The 15,871-nt window shown below is 51.2% G+C and overlaps 1 protein-coding gene across 4 annotated transcripts in view; it reads left to right on the plus strand.

Moving 5' to 3' along the window:
- Positions 1-15,625, plus strand: part of RASSF3 (Ras association domain family member 3) — a 72,420-nt gene extending 56,795 nt beyond the window's left edge. For 3 of the 4 annotated variants that reach the window (XM_038549913.1, XM_038549915.1, XM_038549914.1), the window contains exons 2-6: positions 5,226-5,333; positions 8,222-8,450; positions 10,079-10,188; positions 10,850-10,952; positions 13,137-15,625. In XM_038549913.1, the coding sequence (XP_038405841.1) occupies positions 5,226-5,333; positions 8,222-8,450; positions 10,079-10,188; positions 10,850-10,952; positions 13,137-13,576 (990 nt within the window). In that variant the 3' untranslated portion in view covers positions 13,577-15,625. The remainder of the gene's footprint in view (positions 1-5,225; positions 5,334-8,221; positions 8,451-10,078; positions 10,189-10,849; positions 10,953-13,136) is intronic. The other variant, XM_038549916.1, reaches the window with a different exon arrangement.
- The last annotated feature ends 246 nt before the right edge of the window (positions 15,626-15,871 follow it).

Here is a 15,871-nt window from a genome sequence, read left to right on the forward strand (position 1 = left end):
TCTTCTGCACTCCCATTTTTTTAAATTTTTTTAAAATGTTTTTAAATTTTTTATTTATGATAATCACACAGAGAGAGAGAGAGAGGCAGAGAGAGAAGCAGGCTTCATGCACCGGGAGCCCGACGTGGGATTCGATCCCGGGTCTTCAGGATCGCGCCCTGGGCCAAAGGCAGGCGCCAAACCGCTGCGCCACCCAGGGATCCCCCCATGCAGGTTTTTAAAGACCCCCTCCTCCTTTGCACCTTTGCACCCTTGTGCCCAGCTCTGGTCTCCTGGGCTGCTGCATGCCGCTTCCCAAAGGCATTGTGCCCGCAGGAGGAGGGGCAGGAGGCTTCTTCCTGGTGTGTGTGGGGGGTGCAGTCTCTTTTAAAGGGGTAAAGATTTGGAAGTTCTCCAGCTCTAGAGACTTCCTTCAGTCCTGACACTGAAAGAAACCAGTGTTCTCCACTCCAGGGCCTGAGCTTGGGACTCATGTGCCTGTCCCTCCGCTTCCAGAAGCTTCCGCCCCACCTTTCCTCCCTCCCCTTGTACTCCACTGTGCTGGACCCACTGTGCTGGACGGTAAGCACCGTGCAGGTGGACGTGCCGTGCCTGACATCCCCACGCTTGGGCGAGGGCCTGGCGCCCAGCAGAAGCTCAGCAAATATTTGCTCAGGGCAGCAGGCCTTGCTCTGTGGCCGTGCTGGGCGACATCAGTGGACTTGAACAGTGCAGGGTCCCAGCAGACGGTGGATCTTGAACATTCTCATGGCAGGGATAAAGAATTGTAATCACGTGAGGCGAGGATGCCTGTTACTTGTGGCAGTCGCTGCAGTACATACGCCTGTCCGGTCCTTTCGCAGGGCACCTAAAACACGTGCAGTGTCCTATGTCAGTTCTGTCTTCATAATAAAAAAAAAAAATCAGGGTCGCAGCCTTTTAGGTGTCAGCTGCTTCTCTGGGATCTGCTTTCCAGCTGACCCTTTAACGAGAGGGGTCTGCCTTGAAAGGCTCTAGGAGGTCCCTTGGGTCACCTCTTTCCTGGCCTTTTGATCTCTGAGAGGGAAGGAGAGTTGGGGCACCAGCGTGTCTCATTCACGCCTGTGTGGGTGATCCAGGGGGAGTTTCTCTTTCCCAGCCAGCTCGCTCCTTCAGTCTTCCTCAGGCTCCTGGGAGGCCTGGGTGCTGAGCTCAGCACCTGCAGTTAAAAACTCCCCAGGGTGGTGGCGCAGCGGTTTGGTGCCTGCCTTTGGCCCAGGGCACAATCCTGGAGACCCGGGATCGAATCCCACATCGGGTTCCCTGCAGGGAGCCTGCTTCTCCCTCTGCCTGTGTCTCTGCCTCTCTCTCTCTCTGTGTGACTATCATAAATAAATAAAAATAAAAAATAAAAAAGAACTCCCCAGGGATGCCTGGCTGGCTCCTTGGCCAGTAGAGCACACTGCCCTTGATCTTGGGGTTGTGAGTTTGAGCCCACACTGGGTGTAGAAATTGCTTTAGAAAAAAAAAATCTTAAAAACAAAACAAAGAAACAATTTACTGAATTGTCTTGACCCTGCCTCTTCACTCTTAACCACTCTTCTCCCTCCTCTTCATTCTTTTTTTTTCTTTTTTTTTTGAGTTTATTTATTCATGAGAGACACAGAGAGACAGAGACACAGGCAGAGGGAGAAGCAGGCTCCACGCAGGGAGCCTGATGTGGGACTTGATCCGGGTCTCCAGGATCACGCCCTGTGCGGAAGGCAGGTGCTAAACCCCTGAGCCACCCAGAGATCCCCCCCTTCCTTTTCATTTTTAGGATCATCTCTTATTTAGGCAGCAAGCCTCGAGACTGGACATATGCTCCAGTATTTGTGCAGTTAGCTATTTTGTTCATTTTTATTTATTTGTTTAAAAAATTTTTGGGGGGGGAGGTGGAGTGAAGGGAGAAGGGTGAGAGAGAATCACAAGCAGGCTCCATGCTCGATCCCCTGACCCTGAGATCATGACCTGAGCCGATACCAGGAGTCGGATGTTTAACTGACTGAGCCACCCAGGTGCCCTTATTTTCATACCTTTTTTTTTTTTTTAAGATTTTATTTATTTATTTATTTATTTATGAGAGAGGCACAGAGAGAAGCAGAGACACAGGAGGAGGGAGAAGCAGGCTCCCTGCAGGGAGCCCGATGTGGGATTCCATCCAGGACCCCAGGATCACGCCCTGGGCGGAGGGCAGATGCTAAACCGCCAAGCCACCCAGGAGTCCCTATTTTTGTACATTAAAAAAATTTTTTTATACATCTTTAATGATGGGCCTTTGGTTGCCTTGATTCCTTAAATGGCACCATCCTGCTCTACAGGTCACACATGAGTGAGAGCAGCCTCAGATCTCTGCAAAATTCTCCTGTTAGGCCAGGAAGCACTTTCGAGATGATTCACTCTGGTACCTTTATTTGAACGGAAATGAGGGAGTGGACTCAGGTCACTGAGCTGAGGGCATGGGATTAGTTGGCGACAGACTTGGGATCGGAGCCCTGGCCTTGCTGGTATTGGGCATACTTTTCATAACACCCTCGTGCCCCATCTCACTGTCTACTTTTTAGTATTGGCTTTGAAGAGTCTTTGGACTGTCTGGACTGAAAAATAAATGTCGGAACAAAGCCTCATTATTTTTTTCAGCTATGGCTCGTGGCCTGCTAATTGTGGATTGGAAAAAGCCGGACAAGCAGAAAGGTGCAATATTTTTGAATTTCTTTAGAAATAGTCATTGAAGGGACACCTGAGTGGCTCAGTGGTTGAGTGCCTGCCTTCGGCCCAGGACATGACCCCGGGGTCCGGATCAAGTCCCACATCGGGTTCCCAGCACGGAGCCTGCTTCTCCGTCTGCCTGTGTCTCTCTGCCTCTCTCCCTGTGTCTCTCAGGAATAAATAAATAAAAGGGGATCCCTGGGTGGCGCAGCGGTTTGGCGCCTGCCTTTGGCCCAGGGCGCGATCCTGGAGACCCGGGATCGAATCCCACATCGGGCTCCCGCTGCATGGAGCCTGCTTCTCCCTCTGCCTGTGTCTCTGCCTCATTCTCTCTCTCTCTGTGACTATCACAAATAAATAAAAATTAAAAAAAAAAAAAAAGGAATAAATAAATAAAATCTTAAAAAAAAATCATTGAAGCTTCTGAAAAATTCAATCTATAGCTTTTTTTTTTTTCTTTCCTAATAACCCTTGACACCAAAAATAGGATTGCTTTGGGGTTTTATGTTGGCAGACAGAATGGTCCCCAAGGGATTTGGGGCTCACTCCTCATGCTAGGGAACGAGCAGGTGTCTCGTGCTAGTTCCCCAGCATTGTCACCACTGACCCCTGGGACACCTGGACTTGGATGCCACTGAACTTGAGAAGTTACCGACATACTTTATAGTCCGCACACCTCAGCCAGTTCAGGGTGTGAATTCAAGAAACTCACGACCTGAATGGTCAAGAGCCATTTTATGTTCTTTTTTCTCTTTTATTTTTTAAAGATTTTATTTATTTATGAGACAGAGAGAGGCAGAGACACAGGCAGAGGGAGAAGCAGGCTCCATGCAGGGAGTCCGATGTGGGACTCGATCCCGGGACCCCAGGATCACGCCATGGGCCCAAGGCAGGCACTCAACCCCTGAGCCACCCAGGGATCCTCCCCCCACCCTTTTTTTTCTTTTTTCCTTTTAAAGATTGTATGTATTTGAGAGTGAGCACGCGCATGTGCACCTGCAAGCAGGGGGCATGGGCAGAGCGAGAGGGATGAGGAGCTCCATCCCATGACGTGAGATCATGACCTGAGCTGGGATCCAGAGCCAGACAGCTAACCCATGGAGCCACCCCGGCGCCCCTAGAGTCATTTTAGGTTCTTTTGTAACGTGTTCCTACAGGTTCCTTGGTAGCCACTCCGTGGGGCCTGTGGCACCAGCTCCTGGGGACGGTGGGCACAGACTGGCGTGGATAGCTTCCGGCTGTGAGGATGATCCAAAAAGAGACACCTGCCTGGGGGTTTTGTGGGCGATATATCAGTCCATATTAGTTACTCTTCCTCTTCTTGCCTTGAAGGTTGTTAGGATGCTTCGTCCTTTGGGTGCTACTCAGGGTTGAGTATGATCCATAGCCTTTTTGCAGGTTTTCAGACACCCATGGGGGAACAGTGGGGACCTATTCGTGTTCGTGGAAACAGCCCCTAGAGGACCTGGATTAAAATTGGATTTGGTGTGTTAACTAGTGGGGTTGGCCCCGGCAAGCCACGTCACCTCAGGAACGGGAGTGACTGAGGGTTGGTGGGCTTTGGGACCAGGCTTCAGGTAAGTTCCATCACTGCCACAGAACAGCTAAGTTTCTCTTAGCAGGTGAATTCACTTAGGACTTGATCTCCTTTGGAAACTGGAACAATGTCGTCTTGGTTAGGTTGGTGGGAGACTTAAATGCAGTACACGCCAGGTGTCTTGTCCACCTGGCTCCGGGGGGGTTGTAGCACACAAGCTTGGGCCCTGTGACTGCATATTAGCCATTGCACAACGTCCCACACCGGTTGAGCTCTTGAGACCGTACACCACTGGCGAATCCTTCAGTGGTAAGAGGGTTCAACCAATACCGTCCTGCCCGCAGTGTAGAGAGAGGTTGGGGCCTGTGAGAATGGGCGGTTAGGGGAAATCCGGACACGAGGATTTGTTTGGAACGGAAGTGACCCTCTGGTGGGTGTCCTTAACCAGGTCCTTGCTTCGTGCCAGGTCACGTCATTAAGTCCCATACTGGGGGACGGTAGGTCCCCTTCTGCTTTGTAATGGGACTTGTGCTTTGTTTTGCTTTGTAAATGGGATGAAGCTGTAAAGAACATAAAGTTGGTAGAATGTGCTAGAGAAGCTTTCGGTAGGTGTCCTTAAATGTCGTTTCAAATGAAAATAGCCAGTCTTGCAGGTGCTCGCAGCGAATGGTGCTTGTGCAGAAGGGAAATTCAGCAAAGACGGTCTGACCAAAGGACCACGTTGAGGGAAGTGTTGCTTTTAGCTGCTGACAGATTAGTTTTATTGGCTCTACAGCCCTCGGGGAGACTTGGCCTGAGGAATGAAAGCTGTATTTGGTGTGTGACCCTGAGAGTTGAAGGGGGGGGGGGGCATGTGTGTTAGTGTCTGTGGATTTCAAGGTCAAGTGCTCCGAGCCCTTGTGTGGGATGAGAAAAGAATCCCGGCTTATCTGCATCTCTTTCTGTGCCTGTTCATGTGCAGCATGGCCTATTTTTCTTCTAGGATGTGGAGAAAGAGAAGGAGACGCACAATTACCTCAGCAAAGAGGAAATCCAAGAGAAAGTTCACAAATACAACCTAGCAGTCACAGACAAGTTGAAGATGACCTTGGTAAGCACCCATAGTATTCTTTACGCTGACACATGTCAAAAGACAAACCTCAGTCGTCGGTGTTCCCATCTGTATGTTTTAAAAATATCTGAATGGGGCAGCCCGGGTAGCTAAGTGGTTTAGCGCCGCCTTTGGCCCGGGGCGTGATCCTGGGGCCCTGGGATCGAGTCCCACGTCGGGCTCCTTGGGTGGAGCCTGCTTCTCCCGCTGCTTGTATCTCTGTGCTTCTCTCTTTCTCTCTCTCTGTCTCTCTGCCTCTGTCTCTCATGAATAAATCTTAAAAAATCTATGAACAGCATCTGCAGAAGTTTAATGGTCAAGGCACGCGGGACAGTAACGTGGGAGTATCTCTGCAGCGCTCAGATTAAAACTGTTCTTGAAGTAGCTTTCTCTCTACATCAGTTAACACTGGCAAGATTTATTGTAAAAGTTGTGTGACCCCTCCAGAGGATTTTTGGCGTTGAGTATAGCCGTTGCCCGTTGACCACACAGGAGGTAACTCCTTCTGGTAAGGCTTAGATAAGTTTTATCTTGGGCAAATACATTTGCAAGTGGCGGCAAGAGGACTTCATGGCCCTGGATTAGAATACAGTTGAGCTAAGACTCCTCGGGGCTGGTTGTCCTGGAAGATGGCAGAGGTAACCCTCAGCTGCTACCCACCGTTGTTCCGAGGGCCGTGGGGAGTGAGGGTACGGGGGAAGAAGGCCCAGGCCTTAGTGCCCTGGACGGAGAGCCCGCAGCGAGGCCGGAGTATCCCGGGCCTCCCCCTGGCCTGGCGTCTGCCTCGGCCTCTGGCTGCACCTGCCAGCCCTCGGTGCGTCCCCGGGGCCCTTGGGCTCCTGCCTCTCAGGCCGTTGACTGTGAACTGACCGTTCAGCAGAGGACCGGGCGACTCGCTTAGACAGGCCTTTGGGAAGGAGCATGACCTATAAAGCCTCGTGAGAAAGCATCCCTCCCCAGGGGGACTCCCCCGAAAGCGGGGAGCCGGACACACGATCCCAAGATTAGTCTTCATTACTCTGGCAGTGATGCTTCTCTGGTTTCAAATGCATTTTGCATCGAAGGAGACCTATTCTGCTTGCCACGGGTTCTTCTTCCCTCCCCCGTGGAGATTAAAACACGCAAGGTCGCATCTCATTACAAACCTAGAAGACTGGGTTTTTTTTAGATTTTATTTATGTATTCATGAAAGAGAGAGGCAGAGACACAGGGAGAGGGAGAAGTAGGGTTCCCTGCAGGGAGCCTGAAGCGGGACTGGATCCCGGGACCCCAGGATCGCACCCTGGGCCAAAGGCAGGTGCTAAACCACTGGGCCACCCAGGGATCCCCAAACCTAGAAGTTTTAAGTGTTGTGTGATACTTTGCACAAGAACGAGCAAGTCAATCAGTGTTGTAAATTGATCTTGTGGAAAGGAAGAAAAATAAATGGGCTTAAAAGGAGGTTTTTTAAAGTTTTAGTTTAACTGTCCCATTTCTATATGACACCTGATGATTTGTTTTAATAAAAAAAAATAAAACATTAGAATACTTTTTCCCCCCTAAATACACTGGATGTGTATTTAGAAATAGTTTTAGAAAAAAGTGAAGACTAGGCCATCGTTATTATTTTTGGCAACTAAGAGACCGTAAGTCTACCATCATTTAGGACAAATACTAATAAACTCAGCAAGTCGTGTATATTAAATATGTGCAGTTTTCCTGTATAAAAAGCATCCCTCAATAAAACAGAAAATAGTATCCAGAAGGGAGGTATAAATACAGGGTAAGACAAAAAGGACAAGGGCTTAGAATATCCACAGGTCACACTAGCTTCTACTTGTTTTACACTTGCTGCTGGAGGCACCCGAGATGCATCATCCCGCGCCCCACGCTGTAGGGGACAAATGCTGTGCCTGGACATTTCAGTGAAATTGATTTAGGACACCCATTATTGCCACCAGGAATGACACCGTGTGCGGTGCCTGGGGGGCTCAGCGGTTGAGCGCCTGCCTTCAGCTCAGGGCGTGATCCTGGGGGCCAGGGATCGAGTCCCACATCGGGCTCCCCAAGGGAGCCTGCTTCTCCCTCTGCCTGGGTCTCTGTCTCTGTCTCTGTCTCTGTGTCTCTGTGTCTCTCATGAATAAATAAATAAAATCTTAAAAAAAAGGAGGGGGGATGAGCTAGCTTGTTTGCATATTGTCCCCTCCAGCTTTGCTTGGCTGTTTCCAGGTACCCTAGCGACCTTCTCTTCTTTCTCTTTTCCCTTTCCCCTTCTTTTCTTTTTCCTTTTCTTTTCTAGAGAGCTGAGCAGGGGGAGAGAGAGAAGCAGGCTCCCCACTGAGCAAGGACACCCCCGCCCCCAGCCATGAGGGGCTCCATCCAGGACCCCGGGATCGGGACCTGAGCCTAAGGCAGGTGCTTAGCTGACCGAGCCAGCCAGGCGCCCCGTGACCTTCCTTTTCTGGGTGATAGCTGGCCCCCAGCTGCAGATGTTTGCTCTAAGCAGCTTGCCCCGACGTGTCCCCCACGCACAAGTGCCCCTTGGGAGTCTCTGGCCCCTGCTCCAGGCCCCTGCTCTGGGGGACGGGAACCCTTCCGGCCACCCCCACCTTCCACCGGTGGCCGCAGAGGCGTCAGTCTCTGCTTGGTCCCCGCAGCACCAGGAAGCGTCTGTCGCCGCATCTGTCCTGCAGACCCCTTCCGTCCGTCCCTGGAAGCACTGCCTGCTGCCCGGTGGTGCTGACCTCCCGCCCAGATCCTGCCCTTAGGGGCAATCTTTAGTGAAGCTCTGCGGCTGTAGGAGCTCAGATTGAGAGGAAGGGGGTCTCCTAGTCTTCCGTCCTGCTAGGCTCCTTCTCTAGAAGGCCACGGGCGGCCCAACCAACGTGCGCTTTTTCTTCCTGCTTCAGAATTCAAATGGGATTTACACTGGCTTCATTAAAGTCCAGATGGAGCTCTGCAGCCCCCCCCAGACTTCTGGAAAGCTCGCTCCCAGCAGCAACGGCTGCATGAACACGCTTCACATCAGCAGCACGAACACCGTCGGGGAAGTGATCGAGGCCCTGCTCAAGAAGTTTCTCGTGACCGAGAGCCCTGCCAAGTTTGCACTTTATAAGCGTTGTCATAGGGAAGACCAAGGTACGCTGCCAGGCCTGGGATGAAGTGGCCTCTGCTTTCAGGTCTTTGTCCTCCTCAGCAGAGGGAACACGGCTGGGTGTGTGGATCCCAGAGCCCAGGGACAGATTCGGGAAGCCACGGTGACTGGGGCGTACCCTGGCAGTGCTTCCCGGCCTTCCGTAGTCTCGAGCCGGGCAGTTGTGGCTCCGGGGAGCTCCGAGGTGTCCACACATGATGGGCATTTGCGGCGGGTTTTGTGATGTGTTCACGGGGTGGGGGGCATAGCTTAGAGTTTTTTTAAGCCTTAACTTTAATGCCCTTCAGGACAAAAAAAGAATGCCTCTGTGCTTGGAGGTTGCACGAGCGCACTCCAGCAGGAGTGGCTTGGGGCCTTGCCCCGGGGGCCTCCAGGATGGGGAGGCGCACGCGCGTCCCCGCAGGCCTCAGACTTGCTGCGCAGAGGCAGCCGCGTTCTCTCTCCCGGGCTGGGCAGCGGCATCGGGCTCCCCAGGGGCACGTCCGGGGGATGCAGGACGCTCGGCTGCCGTCGGCCTCTGACCTCATACCGCGCTCAGCGGGCAGGCCGAGACGGTTAAGCGAACCAACACTGGAAGAGGCGCTGAGCGGCGGCTGTCCCCCGCGGTGGAGGCCCGGTCCGCTGGTCACCAGGGGCTCCCTTGAGTGTGTCCGTGTGTGCGGCGGTCAGCTACCTGGGCTGTTGCGGGAGGAAGAGCTGCTGGGGTGACACGCTCGAGGTGTCCTCCATTTGCCCGGGGACGAGCGCAGCTGGATGCCGAGCGTGCACCTCGCCCCAGCTGCGGCCTGGGCCCTGCAGCACGCAAAGAGCCACAGGCCCAGGCTTCAAGCGAGGGGATTTACACCTGCAGGGAAGCCCGCAGCTCTGAGGCCCTTCCCTCCAGGAGCGCTGGACTAACGTGCACGAGCTCGGGTGGCATCGCGTCCTGCCGGCTGCGCTGCCTGCCCGCCTGGACTTGAGCTGCACAGACGGACAGCAGGAGCATCCTGTGGAAATACTGCCCTCCTGGACGGCAGCTTCTTTCAGCAGTGCAGGCGGTGCTGGGTCCCTCGTGTGTGTGTGTCTGTCTCTCTCACAGGAGACACGCACAGCTGTGCCTAAAGCCATCAGAGCTTGCGTTCTGACTGCTTGGTTTGTTTGCAGCTGCTAATAATTCTAAATTAATCTACAGAGAGAGTTGCTCTGATTTTGTGTTCTTTGGATGGTATATTTTTACTGTTTTATTTATTTATTATTTATTTTTCTATCTATTTATTTATTACTGTTTCTTAAAGGGGTTGCAGGTGCTTGCGTAAAGCGTATTGCTTTCTAAATGGAGCAGCAGAATGCGTTCTGAGCCCATCTTGGGACTAACTAATACCTGTTTGAATTCACTCCTGAGAATCATTTCCTTTCTAATTAAGACATAGCATATACTGTGCAGCTGGAACGTAAATAGCATAGATTTCATTCCACTGCCGGCCGTTCAAGGGGATAAGATGAGGAGGAGGGCGACCTGGGGGCTGGGTGTCGTGCGCTGTGGCCTGGGTCGGGAGGAGGGGATAGAGAGCTGGGTGTGGGGTCCAGGGAAGGGCGCGATGCTGTGTAACGGGCTGCTTGCTTCCTTACGCAGTCTATGCCTGCAAGCTCTCAGACCGGGAACATCCGCTCTACCTGCGTTTGGTAGCTGGGCCCAGGACAGACACACTGAGTTTCGTTCTTCGTGAACATGAAATCGGAGAGGTAAGTGATTGTTCGTTCTTCCTTTAAACCACATAGAGCAGCTGGCTCTGTTTTACTGCTGTATTCCCAGTGGGGGGTGGGGATGAGGGGGAACAGGAGGAGAGAGAATGTGCACGCACGTCTGGCCGTCTGTCTGTATCTCTTGGGATGGGGAGAGCTGGTCTGCAGAGGACCATTTTCTGTGTGTTTTTGAATTGCCAGAAATGAACCCAAAGTTAGCCTACAATGTATCTACAAAATACAGATATCTAGGTCTGTACGTTTTTTGCAATATCTATTGTCTTGGTTTGTAATTCTCAGAAGTGGGAAGAGAGCGAGTAAGAAACTTTCCTCCCACCCAAAGAGCCCTTTTCACTCTTTCTACCTCCAAATTAGCCTAATCCAGCTAAACCATGAAAGTTGATACTCTCCATATGTTTGCTACTAACAGACCTCTCCAGGCTCCTTCGTTTGAAGGGAAATGAAAGGAAATGTAATCAAAAAGTACAATGTCCTACGCACAAAAAGGAAATGCAGCCTTTTTTTTTTTTTTTAAACCATGAAGGACATAAAACTTTGTAGAATCTTTTTTTTTTTCTCTTGCCAAAATGATTTTTATTTTTTTGCCAAAGGGATTTAGAAATTACGTTTGTATGTGCATCATTTGCCATTTTCTCTCCAGGGAGGATTGAATTTAGGCCAGTTCAGTTGGAGGAAGAAAAGCCCTTCATACAGTCCTTCTCTAGATCAAATGCCAGCTTTAAGACGACACTTGAGTCAATCTTGTAAGCCCTGGGTGTCTGTCTGCTGTCTGAACAGGAAATGGTATGAATTGTCCGTGTGCAACATTGTGTGATGCAGTGAGAATAGTTTCCAGGGTAAAAGCTAGGAAACCGGGCCTCTGCTTCCTACTGTTCCTCTTGTTAGTTGAGGAGCATGACCTCGGGTAGAATTTCTCATCTTTTCAGTCCTCGGGTTTGAAATCTGTGAAGTGGGACTAAAGACTTTAAAAGGTGGTTTTGAGTCACAAATTAAAAATATATGTGAACATGCCTTGTAAATTATGGTCCTAGATCTGTAAGTTGCAACCTGATTTGGGGAGTTTTAGGAAGACTGCTACTTTAATTAATAGAAAGTAGAAAGTTCTTTCCTCCTACTCCATGTTTCTTTGATAACCAGGTCAGAATTCTTCTCCAGGAAGCCTTCTGCCATTGTGCCTACTTGGTGGTTTCATTCTTTCTGTTGCATCTGTCCCATTTGTATTAGGCTGTCTCCTGTCTTTTCCCTCCCCACGCCCCTGGGAGTTCCCATCAGAAGTTGTTCCCGGGGCACCTGGGTGACTCAGTCAGTTGAGCATCCAACCCTTGGTTTCAGCTTGGGTCATGGTTTTGGGGTTGTGAGATCAAGCCTGGCATGGGATGGGGTCTGTGCTCTCTGCTCAGTGGTAGTCAGGCTTGGGATTCTCGCCCCCTGCCCCTCCCCCTGTTCATGTGCGTATACTCACTCACGCTCTCTCTCTCAAATAAATAAATAAATCTTAAAAAAGGAGAGAGAGAAAAATTGTTCCTGGTTAAGGCAGTGATTCTCAGCGGAGGTCCCAGGGAGGATGTGGTGGTTGGAAAACAAACAAAAAACCAAAATCTTCCCCAGTGATGGCAAGCACCTTTCTTGACTTTTACTGATCAATCAAGAAAATTTTTATTTATTTTTTATTTTTATTTATTTATTTATGATAGAGAGAGAGAGAGGCAGAGACACAGGCAGAGGGAGAAGCAGGCTCCATGCAGGGAGCCTGACGTGGGACTCAGTCCTGGGACTCCAGGATCGCGCCCTGGGCCAAAGGCAGGCACTAAACCACTGAGCCACCCAGGGATCCCAATCAAGAAAAATTTTAAACCCCACAGTGTTTATTTTGTGCCTTCTGTGTACCCGGTGCTATTGTGGAAACAAGTCAGAGACTCGGGCAAGAGGCTCAGCCTGGATAGTGAGAAGCTCCACAGCTGCAGCGTGGGTAAAGTGTAGGTGAGGGAGATACTAAGCAAATAATCATCATAATTTTTAAATCTCTTGTGATCAGGGCTGTCATTGCTCAGTGCAGGCTTCTAGTAGACCACGTCCTGGGTGGGAAGGGAAGGAGGAAGGAAATCGTGGAAAACTTCTTTTGAGGAAGTGGCATCTAAGCTGAGACGTGAAGGTTGAGTAGGAGTTCGCCAGGCAGCGTGGAGAGCGTGGGCAGAGCTACTGAGGGAAATGTGAGTAGGACAGCGTGAGAGAGGGGAGCCGAGAGGTTAGAGTCTTGCAGACTTATCAGGAACAACCAGGGGAAGCCATCGAACAACTATAGCAGGGGCCGGGCATGCCTGGATTTGCGTGTTCCAGAGAGTAGTCCGGCTGGCTGTTGGAGGAACAGATTGGGGAATGGAAGAGTGGAGTCGGGGTCATGGGGCGGGTTCTTCCGGGGCCTGGAGAAGAGGGCAGTGACCGAGGAGGCAGCAGAGGTAGCAGAGAAAAGCAGGCCAATTGGAGAGCCACTTAGGAGCTGGTGAGATGGGGGGAGTGGGGAGGCAGCAGTGACCGTGGGGGCTGCAGGGAGAGGGCGGGGGGAGTGGCTCCTGTTGCTTCTGGGCTCAGGTGGAGGGGGGCCAGGTCAGAGGCCAAAGTGTCTAGTGTACCTGGGGCCCTGAGGCCTGTCCTCGGCCCCAGTGAGAGCTGGTGTGGAGAGCTGTGGGAGGCCTGAGTTGGCCTGGGTGCCCTCCCGGGGGCCCGGGGCTGTGTGGGTGCCCTCCCGGGGGCTGGGGCTGGGGCTGGGCCTACATGTTTTTCCAGGGGTCCATCCTGGGTGCCCTTCCTGGGGGCCGGGCCTGGGCGCCATCCTGGGTGCCCTCCCCGGGGCAGGGCCGGAGCGGGAGGGGTGGCCGCCCCCCACGCGCTCAGGCCGCCCCCTCCGTCCCCGCCTTGTGTCCCCGCAGTGGGAAGCCTTCAGCCTCCCGGAGCTGCAGAATTTCTTGCGCATCCTGGACAAGGAGGAAGCCGAGCAGCTGCAGAGCGTGCGGCGGCGCTACGCGGCCTACAGACACAAGCTGGAGGAAGCCCTGGGCGAGGTGTGGAAGCCCGACTAGGACGCGGGGCCTGTGTCCGAAGCGGCCGCCGCGGGGCTGTCGTCGGGGCTGTCGTCACGGCTGTCATCGCGGCTGTCGCCTGGGCCCCTCGGCGGCCCGCTGCCGGGCAGCTTCTCGGTGGTTCTGCGGCACCGACCCCCCGGCAAGCTGTGAATCTGCTCGTGTGGCCCGGAGCCGCCCAGGCTGCTTGGAAGCAGGGACTCTGGGGTTTTTGTTTTTGGGTTTTATTTCCTTACTCTGTTTTAGTTAATTCTGTGATGAGGACGTTCAGCTTCAGGATATGCAGGTGATTTTTTCCAGGCTTCACAAGGAATCTATCCGAATACTTGTCCCGTGTTGAAGTTACCTGTCCGGGTGACGTTTTTCTTCTTGTTTTTAGATGTCAGGGGATGCGATCCGTGGGAGTGGAGAGGCCAGGACCAGGGACCCTGAGGAGGTTGTGAAGGGAGACTAGGAGCTCGACTGAGAAGGTGCCGAGCAGGTGTGGAGGCAGTGGCCTCGGCAGGGCAGGTGCACAGGCAGGTGCATGTAGGTGACGCGAAGGCTTATGGTTTTGAGGTTAAGCTTGCTGTAGGATAGCTGGATTTGCTGGTAAGTGAAATGTGGGAGCAGAGCCAAAGAAAGTAGGAGCTGGACCCAGAGGAGGAATGGGAAGTCTGCAGCTGACCGGAGACTCAAACCTTCTGGCAGGTGGAGCTCGTGGGCCCAGATGGAGGGGGAGCCCTGCAGCCGGGTCGCCCCCTGAGGACCGGCCTGGGGGGTGGTGCAGTGATCACCTGCTAACTTCTGTCCTGTGATGCGCCCCTCCCCCCCAGCTGTTTTCTGAGTTGAAGAGGATTCTGGGTCCGGGGGCAGGGGTGGTGGCAGTTTTCTTGCTAGCTGGGAGATGGAGGTAGAGAGCTCATAGCATCCATGTGTGACAGTGACTCCCTTCCTTTCCCTATTTTTCCTTCTTCCTCGCACTTTCCCCTCTTCCTGCTCCACTCCCACCTCTTTCCCCCTCCCCCTCCTCAGCGACTGCCCTCTGCTTACCTGAGGATATAGTTATAGACTCAGGGCCTTCAGATCCTCCTGCCAGGAGTCCTGGTCTGTAAAGAGGAGGGTGGCCAGGGACGGAGGAGTCCCCCGCCCCCAAAAGCCAAGCACACAAGAGGGGTTCTTTGCGGAAATGCTTTAACAAAAGTGCATGTTCCTACCCACCAAAGAAAGGCATGTGCAATGGAAGCCTTCCTTTAAAGCACAGTAAATAACCTCATTTTCTTTGCAGCAATCTGAAGACAATGGGAAAGATGTGCTGTGGTTCTAAAGGGGCCTTATAATCTACTTTTCAGTCTAGATATATTTGTTTTATAAATTCCCAAGGAATTGTCAACACTCTGGTGACACCTAATGGATTCTTTTTGAAATTCCAAGGTGCTTCATTTCTTTGCCTCTTAAGTGAACTGTGCCTTTTATTGCATTTCTGTTCCCCTCTTGGTGGCGCTTCTGACTTTTCAGAGACTGCCCGTCCTGGTGGAGGCAGGTGTAAGCCGTGGTTCTGCGGCGCCACATGAGTTACTGAGACAATCATATCTTCCTAAGCATTTTAAGGAGAGTTGGAAAAAAAATAAAGTAGAACTAGCTATAAAATATGTATGGCACATCTTGTTTAATTTTGCATGGAACTTCTTTTTAGTGCATTGATGAGGTTTTAGTGACATCGTCATCCGACACTTTACCTTTATTGTTCAGGGAATGCCCTCATGATTTTTATACTGGTTTTACTGTTCAGACTGTGGCTTGGGTTTGCGTATACTGTTATCAGCCAGCTGGTCTTTCGGTTGCCCACTCAGTAAGCTTATATTTTGTGAAGCATTTGTTTCTCAGATTAAGACACTGTTAGAACCTAAAGTAGTAGCTGATGGTTATCTGTGAATTTTTTTTTTTTTTTTTTTACTTGAAATAGATTGTCTAAAATAGGCATCCTCCTCCGTAGTATCCAGAACCTCGCTCGTTGCCGTGTGCACTACAAGTTGCAGTTTGGAGAACTTGCCGTATTGAAAAATCTGTCAGTGAATATAGTTCGATACTGATGTTCTCTGCCAAACACTGGTTCCTGCAGCAGCATTTTTCATGCATAAAAGAAGAAAGGCCACGATGGCCAGAGATTTAAAAAAAAAAATCATTGTACAAATTGTTATGTTAAATTAAACTAAGCTTTGCTGTAATACTGTTTTCTCTTCAATAAGTGATGGTACCGGAATGTTGTCTAAGTGAAGGGGGGGTAGTATTGCAGGGGAGCAATCTAAATCGCAGAAGTAAAAAAAAAAAAAAAAAAAAAAAAAAAAAAAAAAAAAAAAGGTATATTTATAATTTTGATGAGTTTATTTTTATAGGGAAGATTTTTCTTCCCTACAGTTGTTCCTGGAATGGCAAATTGTTTCCATTTATTAAAAGTCGAAGTTGTTCGTTGATGTTTGTTCGTGTGTTTTTATTTACGATAATAACGTGCCGGGTAAACGGAGGCCACGGGAGTGGGACGAGCTGCAGGAGGGTGTCCTGGGCATGGGGGCCCGCGCGCCCTCCAGGTGCTGCCTCTCCTGTTT

Source organism: Canis lupus, chromosome 10 (assembly GCF_011100685.1).
Source record: "Canis lupus familiaris isolate Mischka breed German Shepherd chromosome 10, alternate assembly UU_Cfam_GSD_1.0, whole genome shotgun sequence".
Taxonomy (NCBI): Eukaryota; Metazoa; Chordata; class Mammalia; order Carnivora; family Canidae; genus Canis; species Canis lupus.